The 22,203-nt window shown below is 26.6% G+C and overlaps 5 protein-coding genes and 1 long non-coding RNA gene across 8 annotated transcripts; 2 read left to right on the top strand and 4 right to left on the bottom strand.

Moving 5' to 3' along the window:
• Positions 1-845: 845 nt before the first annotated feature.
• Positions 846-9,871, bottom strand: LOC117234262 (carboxypeptidase D-like). The gene is made up of 15 exons (XM_033495290.1): positions 9,285-9,871; positions 8,946-9,190; positions 8,703-8,858; positions 8,447-8,622; positions 8,224-8,371; positions 8,048-8,142; positions 5,916-6,418; positions 5,315-5,791; positions 4,968-5,236; positions 4,349-4,526; positions 3,871-4,256; positions 3,573-3,714; positions 2,007-3,486; positions 1,744-1,920; positions 846-1,525 (listed from the first exon to the last, which is right to left on the bottom strand). Exons 1-15 carry the CDS (start codon positions 9,741-9,743, stop codon positions 1,389-1,391), a joined length of 5,028 nt encoding a protein of 1,675 aa, XP_033351181.1. The 5' UTR covers positions 9,744-9,871; the 3' UTR covers positions 846-1,388.
• Positions 9,872-10,195: 324 nt separating this feature from the next.
• On the top strand, positions 10,196-12,152 carry LOC117234297 (nuclear speckle splicing regulatory protein 1). The gene is made up of 3 exons (XM_033495373.1): positions 10,196-10,214; positions 10,482-10,701; positions 10,782-12,152. The coding sequence occupies exons 2-3, from the start codon at positions 10,676-10,678 to the stop codon at positions 11,899-11,901; spliced, it is 1,146 nt and encodes a 381-aa protein (XP_033351264.1). The 5' UTR covers positions 10,196-10,214; positions 10,482-10,675; the 3' UTR covers positions 11,902-12,152.
• LOC117234298 (serine/threonine-protein phosphatase PGAM5, mitochondrial-like) lies at positions 12,019-14,085 on the bottom strand. The gene is made up of 5 exons (XM_033495374.1): positions 13,775-14,085; positions 13,274-13,461; positions 12,946-13,160; positions 12,741-12,871; positions 12,019-12,585 (listed from the first exon to the last, which is right to left on the bottom strand). The coding sequence occupies exons 1-5, from the start codon at positions 13,936-13,938 to the stop codon at positions 12,435-12,437; spliced, it is 849 nt and encodes a 282-aa protein (XP_033351265.1). The 5' UTR covers positions 13,939-14,085; the 3' UTR covers positions 12,019-12,434.
• Positions 14,086-14,695: 610 nt separating this feature from the next.
• On the bottom strand, positions 14,696-17,391 carry LOC117234235 (serine/threonine-protein phosphatase PGAM5, mitochondrial-like). 2 transcript variants are annotated; one of them, XM_033495233.1, is made up of 5 exons: positions 16,900-17,391; positions 16,335-16,513; positions 15,383-15,597; positions 15,145-15,275; positions 14,696-15,067 (listed from the first exon to the last, which is right to left on the bottom strand). In XM_033495233.1, the coding sequence occupies exons 1-5, from the start codon at positions 17,052-17,054 to the stop codon at positions 14,923-14,925; spliced, it is 825 nt and encodes a 274-aa protein (XP_033351124.1). In that variant the 5' UTR covers positions 17,055-17,391; the 3' UTR covers positions 14,696-14,922. The 2 variants fall into 2 exon arrangements, with proteins under 2 accessions (XP_033351124.1, XP_033351125.1); XM_033495234.1 differs by lacking the exon at positions 16,900-17,391 and adding an exon at positions 16,638-16,660.
• LOC117234237 lies at positions 17,389-17,997 on the top strand. Its single transcript, XR_004493489.1, has 2 exons — positions 17,389-17,655; positions 17,721-17,997. It is a non-coding gene; the product is annotated as an uncharacterized LOC117234237 (long non-coding RNA).
• Positions 17,976-22,135, bottom strand: LOC117234232 (centromere protein J). Of its 2 annotated transcripts, none has more exons than XM_033495228.1 (3): positions 18,651-22,135; positions 18,359-18,554; positions 17,976-18,236 (listed from the first exon to the last, which is right to left on the bottom strand). In XM_033495228.1, the coding sequence occupies exons 1-3, from the start codon at positions 22,022-22,024 to the stop codon at positions 18,108-18,110; spliced, it is 3,699 nt and encodes a 1,232-aa protein (XP_033351119.1). In that variant the 5' UTR covers positions 22,025-22,135; the 3' UTR covers positions 17,976-18,107. The 2 variants fall into 2 exon arrangements, 1 of the variants encoding a protein (XP_033351119.1); XR_004493487.1 differs by having other exon boundaries at positions 18,137-18,236; positions 18,359-18,501.
• Between the last annotated feature and the right edge of the window lie 68 nt (positions 22,136-22,203).

Below are 22,203 nucleotides of genomic sequence, written 5' to 3'. Positions count from 1 at the left end.
AAGAAAATTACATATTTAATAATTTTATAATATTTCTTTATGTACAATGCTTTTTTTGGTATTCATTTGTGTGTGTATATATATATATATATATATATATATATATATATTTCAAGAAATATATATATATTTCAAGCACAACCGAAGAATCATAATCGGTCTCTTCGGGCCGTCTCTCACCGTCGCGTCACTAGCAATGTGCAGTTTATTTGTTCTGAATCTTTTAGTATTTTGAGATAATAAATAAAATGCCATTTTGACTACACCACTTTTGGGGCATTCTCTACCGAACGATCCAAATCCGATTCAAATCGATTTATTAGCTTTAAAGTTATAAGCGAACAAACATAAAAGTACTTTTGTACTTTATAGACGCCAGACACCCAGATAATGGCAAAAACATATATATATTGAATATCAAAAACAAATAAATATAAAACTGATTGTATATATCATCTATTGTAAATAAGATTCATATATATAAATATTATTTTTGTCATATTACTTACTAGATCTTTTAGATATATTAGAATTATAAATATATTACGTCAATAATATTATAAATTACAACACATATGTAGTCATATACCAATAACTTCATTCTTGTTAAACAAATTAATATACCCACATAACTTGAAATAAAATTTTAGTTATATCAGTAGGTGATATATTTTTATTCAAATTCTTGTATAAAGTACATGTCATTATAATAAATATCTTTATAAACATATTTTTCATATTTCAAAGATTCTGTAAAAATACGTAAAATGTTCCACACATTTATGAACTTAATATTATGATTTTTTTTTAAATGTGATATTATGCATAAAAATCCTTGTTTCATATATGTATTAAAAAATTTACATCATTTTATTATATTAAATTTTAAGATCACACATAGATAACATACAAAATAAGCACTTTGGAATGTGTATAATTCATATTCATATATAAAATATTAATCTTATGTTATATATAAAAATATAGAATGCAAAATGTTAGCTAAAGTTTTTCAGACACATACCTTTTTTTTCGGAACAAAGTTCATTATATTGTTAAATATATAGATGTTTAATTATATATATCCTGCTTTATCCTTATATTACTTTAAGTACGACAGTTTTTCTACATAAAATGATTTTATTGTTTTTATTATTTTTTATCTTGATCAAGATTGACTATTCCAGAGAACAGTATTTTTTGAAAAAATCATTTTATCATTTAGTAAGTATAATTGATTCAACATTTAAGTTAAACAAAAGTACGTGTTGCCATTTTAGGATTGTTATTCTTTTCTTCTCTGTTAGTAATTATTTGTTCAGTTTTTATACTTTCATATATAATTTAAATGTAATAACAAAACATCTCATTTAAAAATTAATATTGTATTATCTATGTTCTTTATTTGTCTCTTCTTCCCATTCTTTGCCTGGCCTGATAAATTCTAAGTCACTAGCATCCTCAGAACTTGAAATATTATCGTCATCAAAATATGGTTTTGTAACTTCGTTTGGTTGCATATGTCCTAAAAAAACATGAAATAACCATACAAATAATCATATAATTAATCATAATAAAAATATAATACGATCCTGTATTAATAATTTGTAATAGATATTTCAAAACTCTGTCATTCTACATATTAAGAGAAACTGCAAATAGTTGCCTTCTAAATTTTTACAAATATTTAAAAAATAAATATTTAAAAGACTTTTATATGCATCACTTTGTTATTATACTTACCATTCAATGGTCTTCTAAATATTTCAATTTCTTTTTCATCATCATCAAAAAAGCTTGTTCCATCTTTTAAAAGACTAAACGCATATCCATTCCAATTATTTTTTTTTAAATTTTTGGAAGATTTACAGTTAGCACAAATAAAAATAGAACATGCAATAATTCCCAAACATACAGTGGCTGCAAAAATATGATTTAAAATTATATTCTAATAATACGTTATAACTTATGTGTTATATATATTATAAAAATATTGATTATCTTACTTATAAGAACTATAAAAACAATTCTAGGCATCCCAAGAAAGTTGTCATCATATTTTAATTTGAATATCAAATGCGAAACACTATGTACATCTGATGTTATAAACAATTTAGTCTGTTGAATATATCCAGATGCGCTAGCACTTATAATATGAGCACCAGGTTTGAATAAAAACCAGTAAGCTCCATTTATTCCACTTTTAACATGATGCACTGATTTATTGTATGATAAAATAGCATTTTCAATTGGCTCATTGTTCTCATTAAGGACAAATCCTTTTACTCCTTCATTAAGCTTTTCTATCATCATTAATAAACTAGCCTTATTATCTTCCCATATATTTCTTGAATCATCAGTGTTGCAACAAGTAACATATACATCAAGCATCAAAGTACTCGTATTTAAATAAAGATAATCCATTAAAGAATGTTTTCTTTTTCCACTTATACCCATGCCAGCATGAATAATTCCATTAGAATCTATATTTAAATCGTGATCACATTCTGGATTTTTAAAAGTCATGTTCATCTTATGTTTAGTATATAATGATGCTAAATCTTGCAATACATCATTATCATCGGTGTTATATATCTGTTCAAATGTTTTTCCATACTTTCCCGCAAATGGAATTTCAATATGTTGCGAACCAATATTTAAATTTATTGCTAATACAGCATTAATGTTTTTGAACCAATTAATTAGTGTACTTGCCTCAGTGCTTAGTCTATCATTGATAGGAAATTGTAAATTGTCCACAATGAATGAATCACAAGTTTGATTATTATTAGAATTTTGAGATAAATCCGGTGCAATGTATATCGTAAATTTATCTAAATAATTTGTAATTCTAGTGTCTTTCCGATAACGATCTAGTAAATAGGTCGCAAAATCAAGTAAAATTTTAGATGTTACAGGTGCACCATTTGAAATACCAGCCACGAAGGCTATAGATGGTCGACCAATGCGTTTGTAATTACCTTCAGTTCCAATTTCTAAACATATTATTCGAGTGCCCGTTTGTGATTTACCAATAATATGTAAAGTTGATAATTGTGAATATTTATTGTTCAGATCGATCAAAACTTGATTTACAACATTTGTCTCTTGATCGTTATCGTATTTTTGGTGTTTTGCTTTTTCTACATGACGTTTCGTCAATTTAATGTGAAGATCAGTTATATTTTTATCATCTACATGGACTTTAATAGACTGTTCTATATAACCTTCACAAACAAATGTTAACGAATATTCACCAGGAAGAAGAATAATTTTAAAATAAGCCATGTTTTTAGAAACATGGTAACTATTTCCAATCTTAACTACAGTTTCCCTTAAGGGAGCATCGTCAGTATCTGTTACCACTGCTCGAACACCAGTTGTCAGACCCTGAATAAGTTGCTTCAAGGGCAATAAATTTTCACGCCAAATAGTTGGAATAGATCCTGGAAGTGGATATTTACAACAAGCCATGTTGATACTTATCTACAAGTATAACAGATTGTAACAGATTAATATACAAATAATATAAACTAGAAATGATTTTATATATTAATAAATATATTACTTACTGTTGGTATTTTATACTGATTTTGAATATAACTCTGTACTTTTTTAACATCATTGTTAATAAAACTGCAAGTTTCTTTCTGTATTAAATGTTCATAATTTTTGGCCAGAGTTTTATACACATTCAAGCTATCATCTGTATAACTAAAATAAGAATATAAGGTATTATTATCTTAAATTATGTTATACTATTTTAAGTTTGAATCATATAATATAACAAAAAAAAAAAAATAAATACGTAAATATATTTTATTATACTATATATTAGTATATTATATCAGTAACTTAAATTTTCGTTACCTGACTTCAAGTGCTCCACTTCCTAATATTATTATTACATCATATTTTTCATTAGATAACATTGTTTTAAATGCATTAGTAATCATGTTTAATTTATCTGATGTAGCATTATTATTTTGTAGCAATAGCCTTTTGCCTATTTCATCATCTACAATAGGATTACACTCTTGAGCATTTGGTACTATATTATCAAAACCTGGATCTATGTAGGGTACAAAATGTAATACAGAGTTTTTCAATATTCTTTCTATAGGGGGATCTCCAATTTGATTTCCTTTCAGTATATGAGTTGCTAATCGTAACAGCATTTCTCTACCAATTGGTTGAGATGCAAATAGACCCCCAATTAAACCAATATGATATTTATTTTCTTCTGGTGCACCCATCTATAATTAATAAATTTGTAACTATTTTTTTATAATCGTAAAACGTAAAATTTGGAATAAATGGCTATATATTTTTTAAATGATATGCTCACATTATGTGTAACTTTTAAAGAACGAATATCTACACTGATTAATGACTCCCCTTGAGCTTGAAATTCTGCAATGTTTGGTTGATCATTTTCTAATTGATTAAATTTATCACTTAACTCGACATTTGTTAAATAAATATTGTCTAAGTTTGTCATTAACCGAAAATCATAAGCAGATGACCTGAAATAGAAAATTATTACATAAAATACGAATATATACCAAATTAAGAAACAAAAATTTGTTTTTATATTAAGCATGAAAAAATTAATATGTAATTAAAAAAGATCTATTCATTAAAATACTTGATGATAAGGAAACACATAAAATGATTATACAATAAAGCATTCTAATAATCAGTTCTGCTTCTATTAAAATATAATTGTAATTTACTTTATTATAGTCGAAATATATTTTATAATATATTAAAATATTTACTTCCGTGAAGTTTTTAAATTTCTTCCTAAAATGAAATTTTTATAACTCCTTATCAAAAACAATCCTTTTTAACATTCAACAATATATAAGTATCATTATTCTGGAAATTGCAATGCTTATAAGAATTATATTAAAGTACTTTCTAGTCTTAAGAAAATCATAAAATTATATGTTATATAGTTATACCAGTGTTGAGGATCATCTCGCATTAATGAGAAATCCAATACTACTCCTTCTCCAATATTAACATCATCTGATACCACTGCAATTTGCGTTTGAGATTCATACCCTACTGCACTGGCTGTAACATTGTATTTGCCTGGGACTAAAAGACGCCAATAATCTCCATCATTGGCTGCATAGATATCATGTTTAATTCCTTCTATAGATATTTTAGCATGAGGTATAGGATTTCCAATTGATGAACGTATTACTCCATGTATTCCTTTATGAGACTATAAAAAAAAATGTATAAGTATAATGAAAGAAATAATTATTTTTATAACATGCTATACATATTAATACATAAATACCATTTCAATTAAACGTAGGAGAGGTTCTCTATTTTGTAACCAATACTCTGGTAATTCAGTTGCATTTGGAAATTTTGTACATCCTACTTCTATCGTAATTTCAAAATCATTGCTATGAACGTAATTATAATCTTGCATGCCTCCATTAACAGAATACCAAGCAGCCCCATTGGTTATACCATTTGGAAAGCTTTTCTCTAATACATTTTGTACTGTGTTTAATCGTCCATTTAAAAATGAAGGACATGGTTCTCCAAGATGCATACGAGGATGAGCATTTGAATATGTTAATGCTAAAGCTTTGAAAACTTTATCATCCGGACTTAGATTTTCATTATCATACATGTATTCTGGTTTATTATCATATGGATAATTTGCCACTAATGCTCCTCCATGAAAATTAGCAGAAAGTACAAATGGAATACTTGCAATCCAATTCATTACTGCTTTCGTCTCAGGTTCTGGTTCTTTATTATACTGTAAAATATAAAAATATAACTAGTAATCTAAATTTATAGAATCAATAAACATTTAATAGATATAAATATAAAATGTGCTAAATCCGTCAAAAGTGAAACAATAAAAAAGTGGAAATCCATACATTATTTGTTTCATATTGATCAGGAAAATTTCTGTTGAGATCAACATTTTTAGCGTTTGTTCTTCCTTCATATATATTTTCTTCTCTAGAAATTTCATAACCATCTGGATTCATGCTTGGCATTACATGTAGTCTGACACTCTTTAATATTTTCGTAACTCTTTTGTCAGTTCCAAAATTTTCACAAAGGAACTTCAACAGCATTAGTAAAATTTCTCTGCCAACAACTTCATTCCCATGCATGTTTCCTATATATTTTACTTCAGGTTTATTTTGGCTATGTTTACCAGGATTTTCTGTTATTTCCATAACATATAACTGACGTCCTTTAACAGACTCTCCTATACTATAAAGCCTTGTGATATTTGGGTAATTCAAATTTAATTCTTTCAAGAATTTTTCCATTGCTATGTAATTATGATGTTTGAATTCCGTATTATGGAGAAAACCATATTTGTCAGTAGGTCTAATAAATTCCTCAACTTCATCTGACTTTAATTTTCCTACAAATTAACATAATATTACAAAACAATTAAAACTATCATATTGTAAGAATAAATGTCTTAAATAAAAAAATTAATAGTTCAACAAAAAGTACATATGTAAATATATCTTCTTTAATAAACTTTTCATATGCATTAAAAAGACAAAAATAAATCATGAAAAACATGAAACTAAAAATTTAAAAAATATGCAACTATTACAACATTTACAACACAACACAAGGTATAGAGAACACAAAAAACCAAAGAAATAATAAATAATATATTATAATAATATTCAAGATGTATCACTACTTGATGGATAAAAAATATAGGAAAAGGCTGGAAAACATTTGAGAAAACTAACTCACTGTTTGAAACAAATATAGTATTTTATTTTTTAATTTTTTAGACATTATACATTCAATTTGATTATATTATGCTATACATCAAATTACAAATATGATCATAAACATCTCTCAGTGTTTTACATATTTTTGTTAATATTAATAAAATTACCTAAAGATATTTACGTTTCATACTAAAAATCTTTGGATATATTTTTTATAATTCATACATATTTTCTTATATATGTATCTCATTTACTTCATAAAAATGAGATTAACATATTCTTTACATTTAATGAAATAAACCTTCTACTTTTAGTGTATAGTTTTTCTTGTTTATAAAGTTTAATCTGATTTTCATAATACAGATCTTTAAATGAACATTTAAATGAACACATGAAATTTAAGGAATAGATACTACAAAATATTTTTATAATTATTTTTAAAAACTTTATTTGTTATGTTATTTGTTCTTGTAATTGTTCACTAATATAAAAGAGAGCATTCAAACAAAAAATAAATCACGATTTGCTATTTGTTCGATAACATAAAAGTTATTCACCTCAAAAATGTGAGTGTTACAAGAAGATATGTTTTTGATGTGCAGTAATGCTTAGTTCTCACAATTCATATATGATCCAATTGTACATCTACAAAGTATTTAGACCAATTGTTTAAAATTATAAACTTATTACATTCTTTTTCATTTAACAAACTTTTGCATTTAAAATATCTTTTCTTAGATACAAAACAGGACAAATAAATTTAAAAAACAAATAAAAAATAATATAACAAATAAACGTAAACATAAAAATAATAAAAATGATTAAAAAATTTATGTTTAACATATGTTTATGCTCCAATTAGTTCATAAGTAAATAACTTTCGCTGTAAATAATTATTTTTGTGCAAATCAGAAAGTTTCTTTATCTTTTTCTCCATACCTTGTGTGTATCTTTTTTATATTTGCTTATATTAAGGACATAAACGATAATAAAATGTATAGAAATGGCAGTATCACATACTCTTGTGATATAATCATATCAGTGCTGTAAAATGAAAATAATGATGATAAAACTAATTCATGAAACAAATAATAAATTCATATGTAAATATAAAAAACAATAATTTCGTTTCATTTTCAGTTTTATGAGAAAACAAATAAAAGACAAGAAAATTCTTTAATTACGTATATGTAAATATAACTAGTAATTCATATCATCATAAGATGGTATTAGTTTATACAGTGCAAAATTCTGATTAGGAAGTGGGAGTGTATGAACAAAAGGAGCATCCTGATTACCTTGATCATCATAAGTATCCTGTGTTAAAGTGAAATTGACAATAGTTGGTTCATCCGATTTTACTGTCACATTTATTTGTTCACTTGGATGATATCTAAAATCATAAAAAGTTGATATATAGATCAAACCTTACTAAACAAAATACTAGTTTTGTAACAACGTTATATATACTCACGCCCATGCTTCTGCATGAATGTTATATGTTCCAGGCAGTAACAAACGCCAATATTCTCCATGAGGTGTAGTGGATACATTATGATTTATTCCATGCACAATGATAGTTGCTCCTTCTATTGGTTGCCCATTTATATCTCTTACAAGACCTAAAATTATAAAATATAAATTAATATATACCATCGTTATTAATAAATAATTATACTTAATGAATATTTAAAGACCTGTTACTCCAATATGGGCTTGCTCGAGATATTTTATAAGAGATTCCTTATTTAATCTCCAATGTTCTGGCATTTCTGAGGCATATGGATATTTACAACAACTAAGTTCAAATGTTATCTCAAGTGCATTGGAGCGAGCATAATTGAAGTCTTGCATCCCTCCAACAACTTCATACCTAAAACAGATAAAGTTTAATAATATTTTCTTCACAAATAATACTTTCCAAAAACAAATAATTCAGATATATATGCTCACCAATATGCACCATTGGTAACACCACCCTGAAAAACATCAGAACTGCATGCTGTACCTGTACGCATTTGTGGATGATTATCTGCATATGTATGTGCTAAATATTTGAATAACTCATCATCTGGACTTTTACTTTCAATACAACAAGATCCTTGAATGCTAAAAATCAATACAATATATAACTTTTATAAAATAATAAGTAAAATTTCATAATTTATTTTATAATTGCATTTATTATTATATTACCCAGAATCATAAGGATAACTTGCTACAACAGCACCTCCATGAAGATTTCCTGATAATACAAATGGTTCTGTAGCAATCCAAGTCATCATGGCTACTGTTTCATTCTGACGTCCATCTAATATAGTGCCACCTTGTTGGAGATAATTAGTTCTTCTATTAAACTGATCTGGAAAATTCCTATTTAAATCAACATGATTTGCATTTTCACGACCAGAAAAATCTTTTCTCGAGTCACAGTTTCCTTCCTAAAAGTTCAAAAGAACATTAGACCAATATATGCATGGATTTAAATTAACTTAAATCATAAAGGGAAATAATAACAAAAAATAGAAACATTACCGCTGATTTTTCAAAGCCATCAGGATTCATTGACGGCATAAGATAGATATCAGTATTATTCACTAATTTTGTAATTCTTTCATCTTTCCCATAATTCTTCAAAAGATATTGAGCAAGATATACTAATAATTCTCTACCAACAGTTTCATCACCATGCATATTAGCAACATATTTCACCATTGGTTCACACAGTTTTCGTTCCTTAACATTTTCAGAAATTTCAATAACTAACAAATCTCTGCCTTCCACGGATTTTCCTATGGAAAACACTCTTGCCAAATTTGGATATTTTAGAACCAATGAATTAAACAACTGTTGAAGCTCTTCATAATTTGTGTAATGTGGGATGACAAAATCCTCATCTAATTTGTTGTCAGAATTTATCACAAAACCATTAATAATTCCAATAATTAAGAAAAAAAGTAACACGATGTTATAGATAATACGTGCGTGTACCATATTTAAATATTTATTAGCGTAAGAATATAACAAGCTTTTTTGACTTTAACGAAACATTCTACACAATTCACGATGTCGGTGTCAATATAGCATAAAAGTACTGATGACGTCCACAAGTGCGAGCGTGGGTAGAGTAGGGTAGAGGATTACTAGGAATGATATAGATATATGTATATGTATAATTTTTCATTGAGAATAAAAATATTTATTGGTCAATTATTCTATATATATATATATATATATATTACATGTGTAACATCTGTATTATTTTTTAAATTTCTATAACAATTTCTCGTAAAAAATCACAGAAATTTTAATGAAAGAAAAATGAATTCTTGTATATGTGTAAGTAACATAATAAGAAACGTTTTATTTGTATGTATATAACATACTGTACATGGATAAAAATTTTTGATAAGAATAATTTTTCTCTTCCTTTTCCTTTGTGATACTAAGTACTTACGTACATATGTATGTATACATAATATATATAGTTGAAATAGTTCATAAATTACTAATGATATTCTTAAATATATATGTATATGTATATATAATTTTGAGTTGGCAGTAAAAAGATGTTTATAACTAATTTATATGAAATCTTAGTTTAAAGATATCTTGGTATAATTCAAATTAAATTCTAAAGACAATATTGAATAAATAATTGATAAGGGAAAGTCAAATGCATATTAGTTTATTTCAAATATTCTAAGTTTCTTATTTCTTATCTTTTGTTAGATATAACGATAAAACTTTGTTTCAATATTAGAAACATTGTAATTTCACTAAAAATTATTTCGAAAAATATTGTCAAAGAGAGGTTATGATCTTACATCTACGAATTTTATTCGATTGCTTACAAAATGTACACAATTATTTTATGTAATAGTAGATAAAAATTTGTATGACTTCAGTGAATAATATTTCGAAACATGTCTAACAGCAAAGAAGAAAAACAGTAAGTTGTGTAAAAATATTAATAACCAATTAAAGAAAATAGAAAAATAAAAGGTCATTCACTATTACAAAAAATTTTAGGTATGGTTTAATTTTACCTAAAAAGCAACAACGTATTGCCCCGAAGGTAAACAACATATTTGGCGATAATAATGATTCGGATGAGGAAGATGGTACAGATTGGGTTAAAAAGGCTCTTCAGGCAGAGGGAGAAAAAAATAAAATAAAAAGGCAAGTAAGATTAAATATGCAAAAGGCTTTAAAAGAAGACCCAACAATATTTCAATATGATGAAGTATATGATGACATGGAAAGGACAAAAGATCAGTCCAAAACTGCAAAAGATGAAAAAAAGAAACCAAGGTATATTCAAAATCTTTTAAAAGCTGCAGAGCGAAGAAAAAAAGAACAGGAATATAGAATAGAAAGAATGGTTCAGAAAGAACGCGAAGCAGAGGGAGAAATGTATGCAGACAAAGAAAGTTTTGTTACTTCTGCTTATAGAGCAAAATTAGAAGAATTTAAGAAAATGGAAGAAGAGGAAAATAAAATGGATAAATTAGAAGCTATTGCAGATGTTAAAAAGCAACAAGATATTTCAGGATTTTATAGACATTTGTATGAACAGACTGTTGTTCAATCTTCAGAGGAATCTGGAGTTAAGAATGATACCAATGATAATAAAACTAATTTAGATAACAATTTAGAGGATATAAATAAAGAAATAAATATCAATCACAACAAAGATCAGGTAAAAAATAAAGAAATAAAAAAGAATAGACAATATAGGCAAAGAAAAATAGAAGAAGATAGTGATACAGATATTGAAATTCAACAGAAAATGGAAAATAAAGTAAAAACTCCTGTACCTGAAAAACGTAAAAATGTTGAAAGGGAATCTGAAAGAATAGAGGAACCTGATGTTAAAAAACAAAAACAACAAACTGAAAGTGCTAAACTTGAAAAAAGTTGTAATGAGACCAAAATAGAAAATCCCATAAATTCAAAGGATATGGAAAAAATATTAGAAAATAGTAAAAATGATGAAATTGAAAAAATAAGTATTAGTGCAAAAGAAAAAATAGAAGCAGAGAAAAGAGAGAGATCTAAGATTTGGGAAAAAAGAACAGTTGGGCCTGTATTTGAAGCAGCATTGCAAAGATATTATGCTAGAAAATCTATGAGGTTATCAGTTGTATAATTTAATGTAACTATAAAGTGTGTGTACAAGGAAGGAATTGTTTGTCTATATATCTGTGTGTTTAAGTACTAAGTAATTTCAGCAATCTTTTGTTTAGGAAAACGATTACACTATATGTATGATAACATTTTTTAAATATAGCATTTGTAATATAAAATTGTATAGAAATTGCATTAATGATACACTGTATTTCGGAAAAACGTCTGTCTTTTCAATATTACAAAATATAAATTTCTATACATAGAAACAAATGATGGCACATTATAATTATAATATACCTCTTTAAATTCTACAATATTAACATACAGTAATGAAAACATAAATATTTTTCTTAATTTTCAAATTATTTCAAACATTAAACTTAATTTTTGATATTTAATAAATGCTTGCAAAAATTTTTTATGATGAAGTTATAATATTAGTTATTTCACAAATGAATAATCAAAAATATTTTGTTCCTATATTACTTATTATAAATTGCATAACTTAAATATTTCATTATTAAACAAAGGTATAAGTTATATCATTCAGTTTCAATAAGATGAAATAAGCTGTGGCTCCATATGTCCACTATCACCTAAATTTCTTAGTGTTACTCTCCCATTAGATCGAATAGATACCCATGTAATACTTCCATGATTTAGACTTAAACGCAACCAACCCTCAGGTGGAAATTGCAATGCTCTGAAATACATAATAAAGAAGCATTTAATTCTGTGTATTAATACGTTCGCTACCTAGCCCGCGATTTTGCTCTAAAAGTCCGATTGCACGGTATTTTCAGACTGGGCAACAAACACGTTACTATTACGCCAATATCATTTTTTATGAATAGTTACCGGCATACAAAATATCTAATAACGTTTGCATGGCAAACAAGAATAACATATGAATCCTTTTCCTGGCTGGGTTCTGGACGATGAAAATATTTTCTAAATGCAGCTTCTATTCTAGGTCCATCTTCACAAACCTAAAATATATTACATAATATTATAATATAATAGAAAAAAAATAAAAATTCCCATAATAACATAGTATACTTACAACGACTTCAGAGTTCCAAATATCAATTGGTGGATCAGGTGCAATTGGCATACCTTCACTAAGAACAGAATCTTCCTTAACAGTTATATCGTTAAGATATTTTTTTATAATTTTAGCAGTTTCTTTAGCTCTGACTATTGTTGATTGTATAATCATGGAGTATGGTAATCCTAATTCCTGTAATCTCTTTCCTGTTGCTTCAGCCTGTTGTCTGCCTTTGTAACGTATATTTTTACACAGTAAATGACAAAACTTAATATATTTATAAAATTATAAAATATTAATATATATGACATAATAATACATAAATAACATGAGAGATACCAACCAAGAGTTGTAAGTGTTCGATCTGAATCCATTTTACCATTTGTATTATATTGCCCATGACGGATTAAAATTATGTGATGTCTAACATTTGATTGTTGTTTGTCGTTTGTAATAGATCTCTTTATACGTGACTCTTTATCACTTTCATTGTTTAATTTAGCTACATTTGCTAGCCATTCTGAATGTCGTCTACAAATAGACACAAACAAATTATAAATTGAACTTTTAAATAGTAGAAATAAATTCTAAACAAAGAAAAAAAAATGTTTTACACTATCCAATGAATATGAAGTAGATGAAAATTTACAAATACTGGAATAATATTTATTTTAGCAATATACATGTATACAAAGTATATTTAGTACAGAAATTTTATTTGTGATATTTATTTAATTTGACGTAAGAAAAAGGAACGAAAGAGGGCCTTAATTATATATAATTATTAATTTGTAGAATCAATAATATTTTTATAAATAAATACAATAGCAGTAAAGAATATAACCTATCCCAATTATGATCCCATCTGCCCCAGGATGACGGAGGTATTATCCAAGATTGTTTTTCTGATGATTGAGTATGATCGTTTTCATTTGGATAAAAAAGAGCTGCACCACCTATTGCAACAAATCCACCGATCCATTTTTTAAAATTTAAACGTATAGGCATTATTGTAGTAAATTGCAGCGACTAAATTTTTTTAACGATTTAAACCAATACTGCTCATCTGTAGAACGTATTTACGCGATCGCTATCTATATACCTTCTTTTATAATAGTTATAAAAAGAGAATGTTTTGTTAAGAGGCGAGATAAGTTAAATGTTATTTCAATATCAGTGATGAGATCAGAAAGATAAAATTGGAGAATTTTCCCATACTTTGAAAATTATTTGGATAGTAACCGCTTACTGCCGCTTAAAATCATTACTTCTTGTCCGGGAAATTTGAAATGATTCCTTTGGCACTTAAATCAATTTCCCTCTTTTTTATAAAAACGACTCACTGTTGAAGTTCATATTAGGTACAAATTATATTTTAACATGAATTTAATAATTGAAATATAATTTAACTAATTTTATTCCATATAATTTAACTATTTTTATTCCATTTATTATATATATATATAAAATACATACATATATATATATAATACATACATATATATGTATATTAGATATTTGTAATTTTACAATCAGATTAAGTACATATTTTTTCAAAATATTTTCAGAGTAATAGGTGTAATACATAGTAATTATTATTATACGTAGTAATATATAGTAATATATAGTTTTTACGTGGTATATATAAATATTTATACACTTTGCATATTTATTTGCAAATAGGATTTATATACTTTGTTTCAAAGGGAGTATCTTACCAGAGACATAAATTTTGTTTAGGTGGAGGTTTATAATAAGACTTATCGCAAATATAAGAATATGTATTTTTCATCAGTCTTTAAATGTACTGTCCTTGATTGTTAATAATTAAAAAAGTATTTCTTAGTTTTTTATTAACAAATTATAAGCTTTCATAGATAAAATAAATGGTTAAAAATACGTTCTTGTAAAATTTATATATTAAAATGATATCAAATGTAGATAACGTAAGTGTATTTCATTAAATAAAGTGATACGCTATGGTCAATTTAGTTATGAAATAAGTTGTGGTTTCATATGTCCTGATTCACCAAACATCCATAATTTTACAATACCATCAGGGTAAATAGTAACCCATGTAATGCTAGCATGATTCAAGCTTAATCGCAACCAACTTTTGGGTGGAAATTGCAATGCTCTGAAATGAGTATCGATATTTAAGGAAAAATGTTTAATACAAGTCCGTTATGAGAGTGATTATATAAAGTAATGTACCTGCATACAAAATATCTAATAACATTTGCATGGCAAACAAGAATTGTATATGAATCATTTTTCTGACTGAAATCTGCACGATGAAAATACTTTCTAAATGCAGCCTCGATTCTAGGTCCATCTCTATAATACTGAAATGTGTTAATATTATTCAACATTATTTTAACTAAATACAATATCAAGTTTAAAAAATATATACATAGAAGTTTTAAATTCATATAAGTAGTAATATTCTTACATTTACTTCAGGTTTCCAGTTAGATGATGGAGGTTCAGGTTGAATTGGTGAACCCTCGTTAAGAATTGGATCACACCTTACCTTTATATTTTTAAGAGATTTTTCTATGATTTTAGCAGTTTCTTGAGCCCTTGTCATTGTTGAATGTACAAGCAGAGTATATGGAAAACCTAATTCTTTCAGTCGTTTTCCTGTTGCCTCAGCTTGTTGCCTACCTTAACATTTTAACAGTTTATAATTATAATAGTTCATTTTGCTATATACCGTATGTTTGGTTTATTTGCATACACACTATTATTTCTTTAATTATTGAAAATGTACATTTTACTATATGCCTATTTCATTTGTATACACACAATTATTTCTTTAACTATTGAAAATACAAAAGAATGTTTTATATGAAAGCTTGACTTCATGGGGGAAATTTAATAAACTAATTCAATGTTTTTTTTATATTCTTATTTAAAGAGATTTCAATACCAATCTAACTTTTTAAAATGGAACTGTACATCTTTTTATACAGTATTTAATGCACCTTTTAATTATCTACAAAAAATCCTTGGATCAATTTTAACTTTAATCTTGTAAAGCTTATCATATGAAAGACATGAAAAGACAACAAATGTTTTTATGTTTATGTTTTCCTTGTCTTCATACAATAAGTTTTGCATGATTAAAATTGAAACATCTTTTAAAGTAATCATTTTTGACCTAAGTACTTCTTTGTAAACAATTAAAAAGATATATTGAATGTTGATTGAGTTCCATTAAAAAAACTTATATCAGCATTGAAATCTTTTTAAATAAAAATATAAAAAAAACATTGAATTAGTTTATTAAATTTTCTCCATGAAGTCTTTCATATAAAACATTCTTTTGTATTTTCAATAGTTAAGGGAATAATAACATATATACGAATAAACTAAACATGCTTTATATTGGAAATACTAACCAAGATTTGTAAGTGTCCCATCTGCATCTGTCTTAGCTTCCACATTATATTGTCCATGACGAATTAAAATTATGTGACGTGTAGCTTTCGCTGTTTTATTTATTAATTGTTCATGATATGTATTTTGATTAGATTCGTTGTCTGGTTTCATTGGTTTCACTAAACTTTTTGGATCTCTCCTATAAATAAAATCATACAAATAAAAGGACCAAAATAATGAATCAAAAGTAAATACACAAAAGCAGAATGCAATATCAATATAATATCAAATAATATAAGGAACAACAAATATTTAACACATACATTTATTTAATAAAATATCAATAAAATAATGTCAAAATCTCAAATAGAATAAAGAATTATGCATTATTTAGAAAGAAACTAACAGAAATGCTCTTAATTTTAATCTATCAACTACTTATTAAGAAAACATTTAAGTTCTTCTATTTATTTATTTATGATACATAACAAAGGAGAAATAAAATAGAATTTTAATTGTACGCTATCATTGTATTGCGAAGCCAGTGACATTTTTATTAGTAACAATAATAACAATGAATACAACCTATCCCAGTTATAATCCCAAGATGAAGAAGATATCCTAGATTTGTCCGTATGCAATAATTTATTTTTATCATTATTATGCGGATAAAAGAACATCGCACCACTTAATGCGCCAAATCCTATAATCCATTTTTTAAAACTTGGACGTACAGGCATCGCTATAATAAATTAACAATCAAATTTTTTAACTGATTTGAATCGACATTATCGGATCCAAGTATACACCGGATTATGTTGTTATAGCAACATAAAAATATATTTTTATTCGGACAGCTTTAGGCTAAATGTACACGAGCAACATTTTCGTACGCGCGCGATTCTACTACGACCATATGTCTTTCTTTATTTTCCTATTAAGAACAACAAAGGTAGTCATATGACTACACGATATTGCACTATAAAATGTCGCTCGTGGAGTTTCCGTGTAAAGTAGCGCTATCCAGCGGTGGAGTCTTTCATGTCATTTATTTCTTTCTTCTATCATCTTTTTCTGTATTATGCCCACATTGTAATATTAAACAAGTAATTATAAAGTTAATGTTTTAGTTATTAATAACATTTTTCAAACGTCAAAATTGTAGATAACACAATCATATAAACAAGTCTAGAAATATTAAAAGCACTAAAGAAACCATTTGAAAATTGAGTCGTGAAAAATCAATATGGAACATAAGAATGTTCTCGTTCTATGTAGGCGTGATATACTATGACTGTCTTAGATAAAGACAAAGACATTCTACCCACCTCTGTCTACCTTGTAAGAACGCGAACTTTGTTATCTTCCATATTGATTTTTCACAATAATCACAATTTAGTTTTCAGGTGGTTATCCCTAGCGAGTGTCGACACCTGTCTATACAGAGATGAGTTTCTATGATCGATCATATACATATGTATATATAAGCATGATTCAGGGTAATCTCCTCACCTCAAAAAGGCAATATGTACCATCGATCACAATTTTATTTAATCTACTCTAGTTATGCGAGAGATATTCATAATTTGGAAACACTACTACACTTTATGTTAACAGTAAAAGATTCAGTCTTTATTTTTATTTACTTAAAACATATCTCAAATATATCTAATTATAATTTTATTTATTTATTATTATTAAAAATATATTTATGTTAAATATGCATAACTTTAAATAAAATTTAAGTGTTTCATTAGATACTATCCTCAATTTTGTTAGGTGTGATATAATTTCTATTGATAGGAATCCATTAAAAGATTACCATCTTTATCTTTGAGACGTATTCTGCCATTTGAATATCGTGTTTCCTGTGTGCCATCAAGATAGATTAATTTAATGGTTCCATCAGGATATTCACGTCTCTAAATTTTATATAAAAGTATTAAAGTATAAATATGTATAATATAAGTATGTTTTGTATATATATGTATTTTATAAAAAGTTAAGGAATATATATTTTTGTGGAAATATTCTTGCTTGTTACCTTATGAGTACTAGTATGTATTTCACGTTGTCCATTTGGTAAAGTAAGAACTTTTTCACCATTAGTAAAAATTTGCATTAATGTTCCATCTGGTAATGTCCATTTTTCAATACCATCTGACTTTACGATTCGTACTGAACCATCTGGAAATAATACTTCTACTGTACCATCGTGCAATCTTCTTTCTACTTGACCACTAAATAATAGAAAAAGTAATATTCACTGAATAATAAATTTTTATATGCTGAAATTAAAAATTAAATAATAAAATGAAGTGATGAATAAAGCTTACTCAGAAAATTCTAAAATCTCTAAACCATCTGGCATTGTTGTGTGCCATGTATGTGTTGATGCATAAAAATATTTTATTTTTCCATCTCTATTAGTTTCACGAATATCGCCATTATAATATATTAACTTAGTTATACCTTGATCGGGAAATATCTTCTTAATATTTCCATTTGGAAATCGACATTCAATGGAACCATCAGGGTGTTCAATCTGTGTCATACCTTGTTTATCAGTACTAGTATTACTTCGGTAAGACAAAGATAAATTCTCTATGTGTATATTAGGCAGTTTATCTGCTGATGCTAAATCTTTTGTATAATTTTCATTAAAACATTTATAATCATTTTGCACATGTAATTGAGTATTGTCATTAATACCATTATGATTAAAAGGTGTATCACATTCTTTATATGATTTTTTACAATTAGCTTTTGTAACATTTGTTTGACTATTTACTTTTTTCAATTCATTGTTTGAGTCTGACTTAGACTCACTTAAATTTTCAAGAGCATCAAATTTTTCTGGAATTTCTGTTAAATCTAATGTTGCTTCTTTGATTAAATTTTCATATAAATTTCGTTTTTTAACAATATCTATTATAGTTGTTTGATTTTTTGGTCGTTTATCATTCATAATATTCGTATTACTATTACAATTATATTCCTTCTTTTTTTCTATATCCTGTTCACTAGCTATACTTATTGTCTTCATTATTGGTTCTGTCAGTTTTTGATCATCATCTGATGAAGCATCATTAATTTTTTTAGATTCTTTATACTGCATGTTAATTTGTTTATTAATTTGATGAATTGCTCTTGTATTTGCAGAAGCTCCAGATCTTCCTTTATTCCTAATATTATTTTTCTTTAATTTCTCTACTTCTTGTTTCAGTTTTGAATTTTCTAATTTTAATATTCTCATTTGACATCTATGTCTAGATTGTGCTGCATTCCATCTACTTTCCTTTATATGCATGTCCTGCACCAATTGTTCTATTTCTTGCTTCAAATTTTGGATTTCCTGTCTTTCCAATTTACTTTGTTGAGCTTTTTCTTGTGAATCTCGCATTCTATTTTCTAATGCGGACTTTTCACGTGCAAGCTTTTTCCTTTCTTCTTGTAAACGCTCTTCAACTTGTTTTTTATTTTCTGCAAAATTTTTTTCTTTTTCCGCATACTCTTTGCGTAAACTTTGATGATCTTCACGTAATTTTTTACGCTGCATAGATAAAGCTGCATTTTCTTTACGAAATATATTGATTTCCTGCTCAAGTTCCAATAAACGAGCTTTTAAAAGTTCTGATTTAAAAATAGTTTCGTTTGTTTCTTGTAAGTATTTTATATTTTCCTGATCTTCAGTTACAACTACATTATTATAATTATCTACATATTCATCTATTTTTTTGTTGTCACAAAATTTCATATTTTTTTTTAATGTTCCAATATCATAAAAGTTATCAATTTTTTGTGGTGTTAAATCATCTTGTCCACATTTATGTAAATTACTTACTTCATCATTGGAAGTTAAATCCTCAGTATCTGATAACTCTGATTCATCTTTATGACACACATTTTGGTACATATCATCTGTATTACAAGTAGAATCATTGTTCTCTGTCATATCTTTACAGGTTTGTGCCTTATGCATTTTACTTTTCATTATTACAGGAGACTTTGATGCTTCAAATGGCACTGATAATGTTTGTACAGTAGATGTTTCTAGGATTGAGGAATCACTCCAAGCCTTTTCATCTGAAAAGCTTTTTGTTACTAATGATTCAGTTGATATACTTGAGGTATCTGTTAATCCAATTGTTCTGTATTCATTAAATTCAGAAAATCTAACATGGGGACTGACTTCTTTATTGTCTTCAGCAATAGGAACATCAATTCTATTTATAACATTCTGTTCATTATGTATAGATTCGATTTGATCCCTTAATGACATGTATCCATTTCTATTTTGTTTTATTCTATTGTCTTCATTAGTATTTTGCAAAAACATTATATCTTCATGTATATCATCATGAATAATCTTTTGATTTATAAAAGGTAAGAGATCGCAGTGAGTATCAGTATCCTTATTGGACTTCATACATTTATATGCTTGATTAGATTTTACAATCAATTGTTCTTTAGGTATGTTACTTCTTGGAGTAACTTGTTTTGCATTGTGCACACTACTGCCCATTCTATATTCAGCATTTTTTATTTTAAATGGTGTTGATTGTTGTAAGAATGCAGTAACTGCACTAGATGTAGAACAGAAGCTAGAATTCTCTGCTTTTTCTTCTAACAATTCAAATATTCTTACTTCTTCTAATTCTTTCTGAGTTCCAGAATGAAAATCTGAAGTATTTAATTCAACTGCATTTTTCACTTCATTAATATCATCTTTCAAATATGTAGTTGTGGTATTAGATTTAGGCGTACTACAAATTTTTTTCTTTGGTAATGAAACATTTTTTAGACATAAATGTTTTTGAGCTACATTTATACAATGTGTCTTTTTTGATAACTGTGCATTCTTTAAATGTTGAGTTTTATTGTATTTATCTTCATTTCTAGGACATTTAGAACTAGATTGTGTATTGTTAGTAAATGATATACTACGTAATCTTGTTTTCAATGTAGAAGGTTGTAATTGTTGATTCAATTTAAATCGAGCCAAACCTTCTCCTTTTCTTAAAAATGGCCTTTTTATTTTATTCCCTGAACTAGCACTAGACTTTTTTCCAGGAGGTTCATTTTCACTGTCTTTCAATCTTTCTTCAAGCAATGTATGAAAATCCTTTTTCGGAGAAAATATTGGTACATCATCAATAGAAATGTGATGAACAACTATTTTATCAGGTGGTAATGGTGCTACTCCATCCATAATAAATTGTTCTAGTTGTTTTTCTTTTTCTATGTCATTTTTTATACCTGTTTTATCCTTTGACTGTCTTCTTATATGGCTTTCAATGTTAATTACATCTTTAATGAATCTTTGTGTCGGTGACTTTTGTCGTGAAATTATGTTTTCAAAATTGCCACTTATATTTTGATTAATGCATGAGTCATTCTTATTTATTGCTTGTGTATAATTTTCTTTCGTTTGTGGTTTATTATGTAACATAATTAGATTTTTATTATTAATTCCAGTATTTTTATCAGATTCATTTGAATTATTTATATCTAATATATCTTTATCCAGATCAAGTTCTTGTATTGATAATTCAAGTGCTTTATACATACAATCTTGTTTCTGAGTTAACATCTGTCTTTGTATCTCTTGCTGTTTCAACAATCGTTCTTGTTGTTCTAACTGCCACTGCCTTAGTTTTTGTAAACGTTTAACTACAGTTGCTTCTAAGTCCATTTTTTGAATGGGCATGGAATGTATAATAATTTTAATATGTAAATTTGATTTATAATATAGTTATATATTAAAGAAGTATAAACACTCCAATGATTTACATACATAAATATATATATTAACACATACAAACGGAAAAATGTAAATTATATTATGACATTTTTAAGGATATAACATTATTAGTCTCATGTGACATT

The sequence above is a fragment of the Bombus vosnesenskii genome, unplaced genomic scaffold (assembly GCF_011952255.1).
Source record: "Bombus vosnesenskii isolate JDL3184/JDL3185 unplaced genomic scaffold, Bvos_JDL3184-5_v1.1 scf7180000013304, whole genome shotgun sequence".
Lineage (NCBI taxonomy): Eukaryota > Metazoa > Arthropoda > Insecta > Hymenoptera > Apidae > Bombus > Bombus vosnesenskii.
This window is presented reverse-complemented; position numbering and strand designations above follow the sequence as displayed.

Excerpts from the sequence above, each read along its gene's own strand:
- LOC117234235 (XM_033495233.1), bottom strand. The coding sequence starts at position 17,054 with ATGCCTGTACGTCCAAGTTTTAAAAAATGGATTATAGGATTTGGCGCA. Across the intron at positions 15,276-15,382 it reads ACTGGAAACCTGAAGTAAAT|TATTATAGAGATGGACCTAG; the intron begins GTAAGAATATTA and ends AACACATTTCAG. Across the intron at positions 15,068-15,144 it reads ATTAGATATTTTGTATGCAG|AGCATTGCAATTTCCACCCA; the intron begins GTACATTACTTT and ends TACTCATTTCAG.
- LOC117234298 (XM_033495374.1), bottom strand. The coding sequence starts at position 13,938 with ATGCCTATACGTTTAAATTTTAAAAAATGGATCGGTGGATTTGTTGCA. Across the intron at positions 13,462-13,774 it reads TGGGATCATAATTGGGATAG|ACGACATTCAGAATGGCTAG; the intron begins GTTATATTCTTT and ends GTCTATTTGTAG. Across the intron at positions 13,161-13,273 it reads TCGAACACTTACAACTCTTG|GCAGACAACAGGCTGAAGCA; the intron begins GTTGGTATCTCT and ends TACGTTACAAAG.
- LOC117234297 (XM_033495373.1), top strand. The coding sequence starts at position 10,676 with ATGTCTAACAGCAAAGAAGAAAAACA. Across the intron at positions 10,702-10,781 it reads AACAGCAAAGAAGAAAAACA|GTATGGTTTAATTTTACCTA; the intron begins GTAAGTTGTGTA and ends AAAAAATTTTAG.
- LOC117234232 (XM_033495228.1), bottom strand. The coding sequence starts at position 22,024 with ATGCCCATTCAAAAAATGGACTTAGAAGCAACTGTAGTTAAACGTTTA. Across the intron at positions 18,555-18,650 it reads GAGATTTTAGAATTTTCTGA|TGGTCAAGTAGAAAGAAGAT; the intron begins GTAAGCTTTATT and ends TCTATTATTTAG. Across the intron at positions 18,237-18,358 it reads TACATACTAGTACTCATAAG|AGACGTGAATATCCTGATGG; the intron begins GTAACAAGCAAG and ends TATAAAATTTAG.
- LOC117234262 (XM_033495290.1), bottom strand. The coding sequence starts at position 9,743 with ATGGTACACGCACGTATTATCTATAACATCGTGTTACTTTTTTTCTTA. Across the intron at positions 6,419-8,047 it reads GGATACTTATGATGATCAAG|GAAAATTAAAGTCAGATGAA; the intron begins GTAATCAGGATG and ends GTTAATTTGTAG. Across the intron at positions 5,237-5,314 it reads TCCTACGTTTAATTGAAATG|TCTCATAAAGGAATACATGG; the intron begins GTATTTATGTAT and ends TTTTTTTTATAG.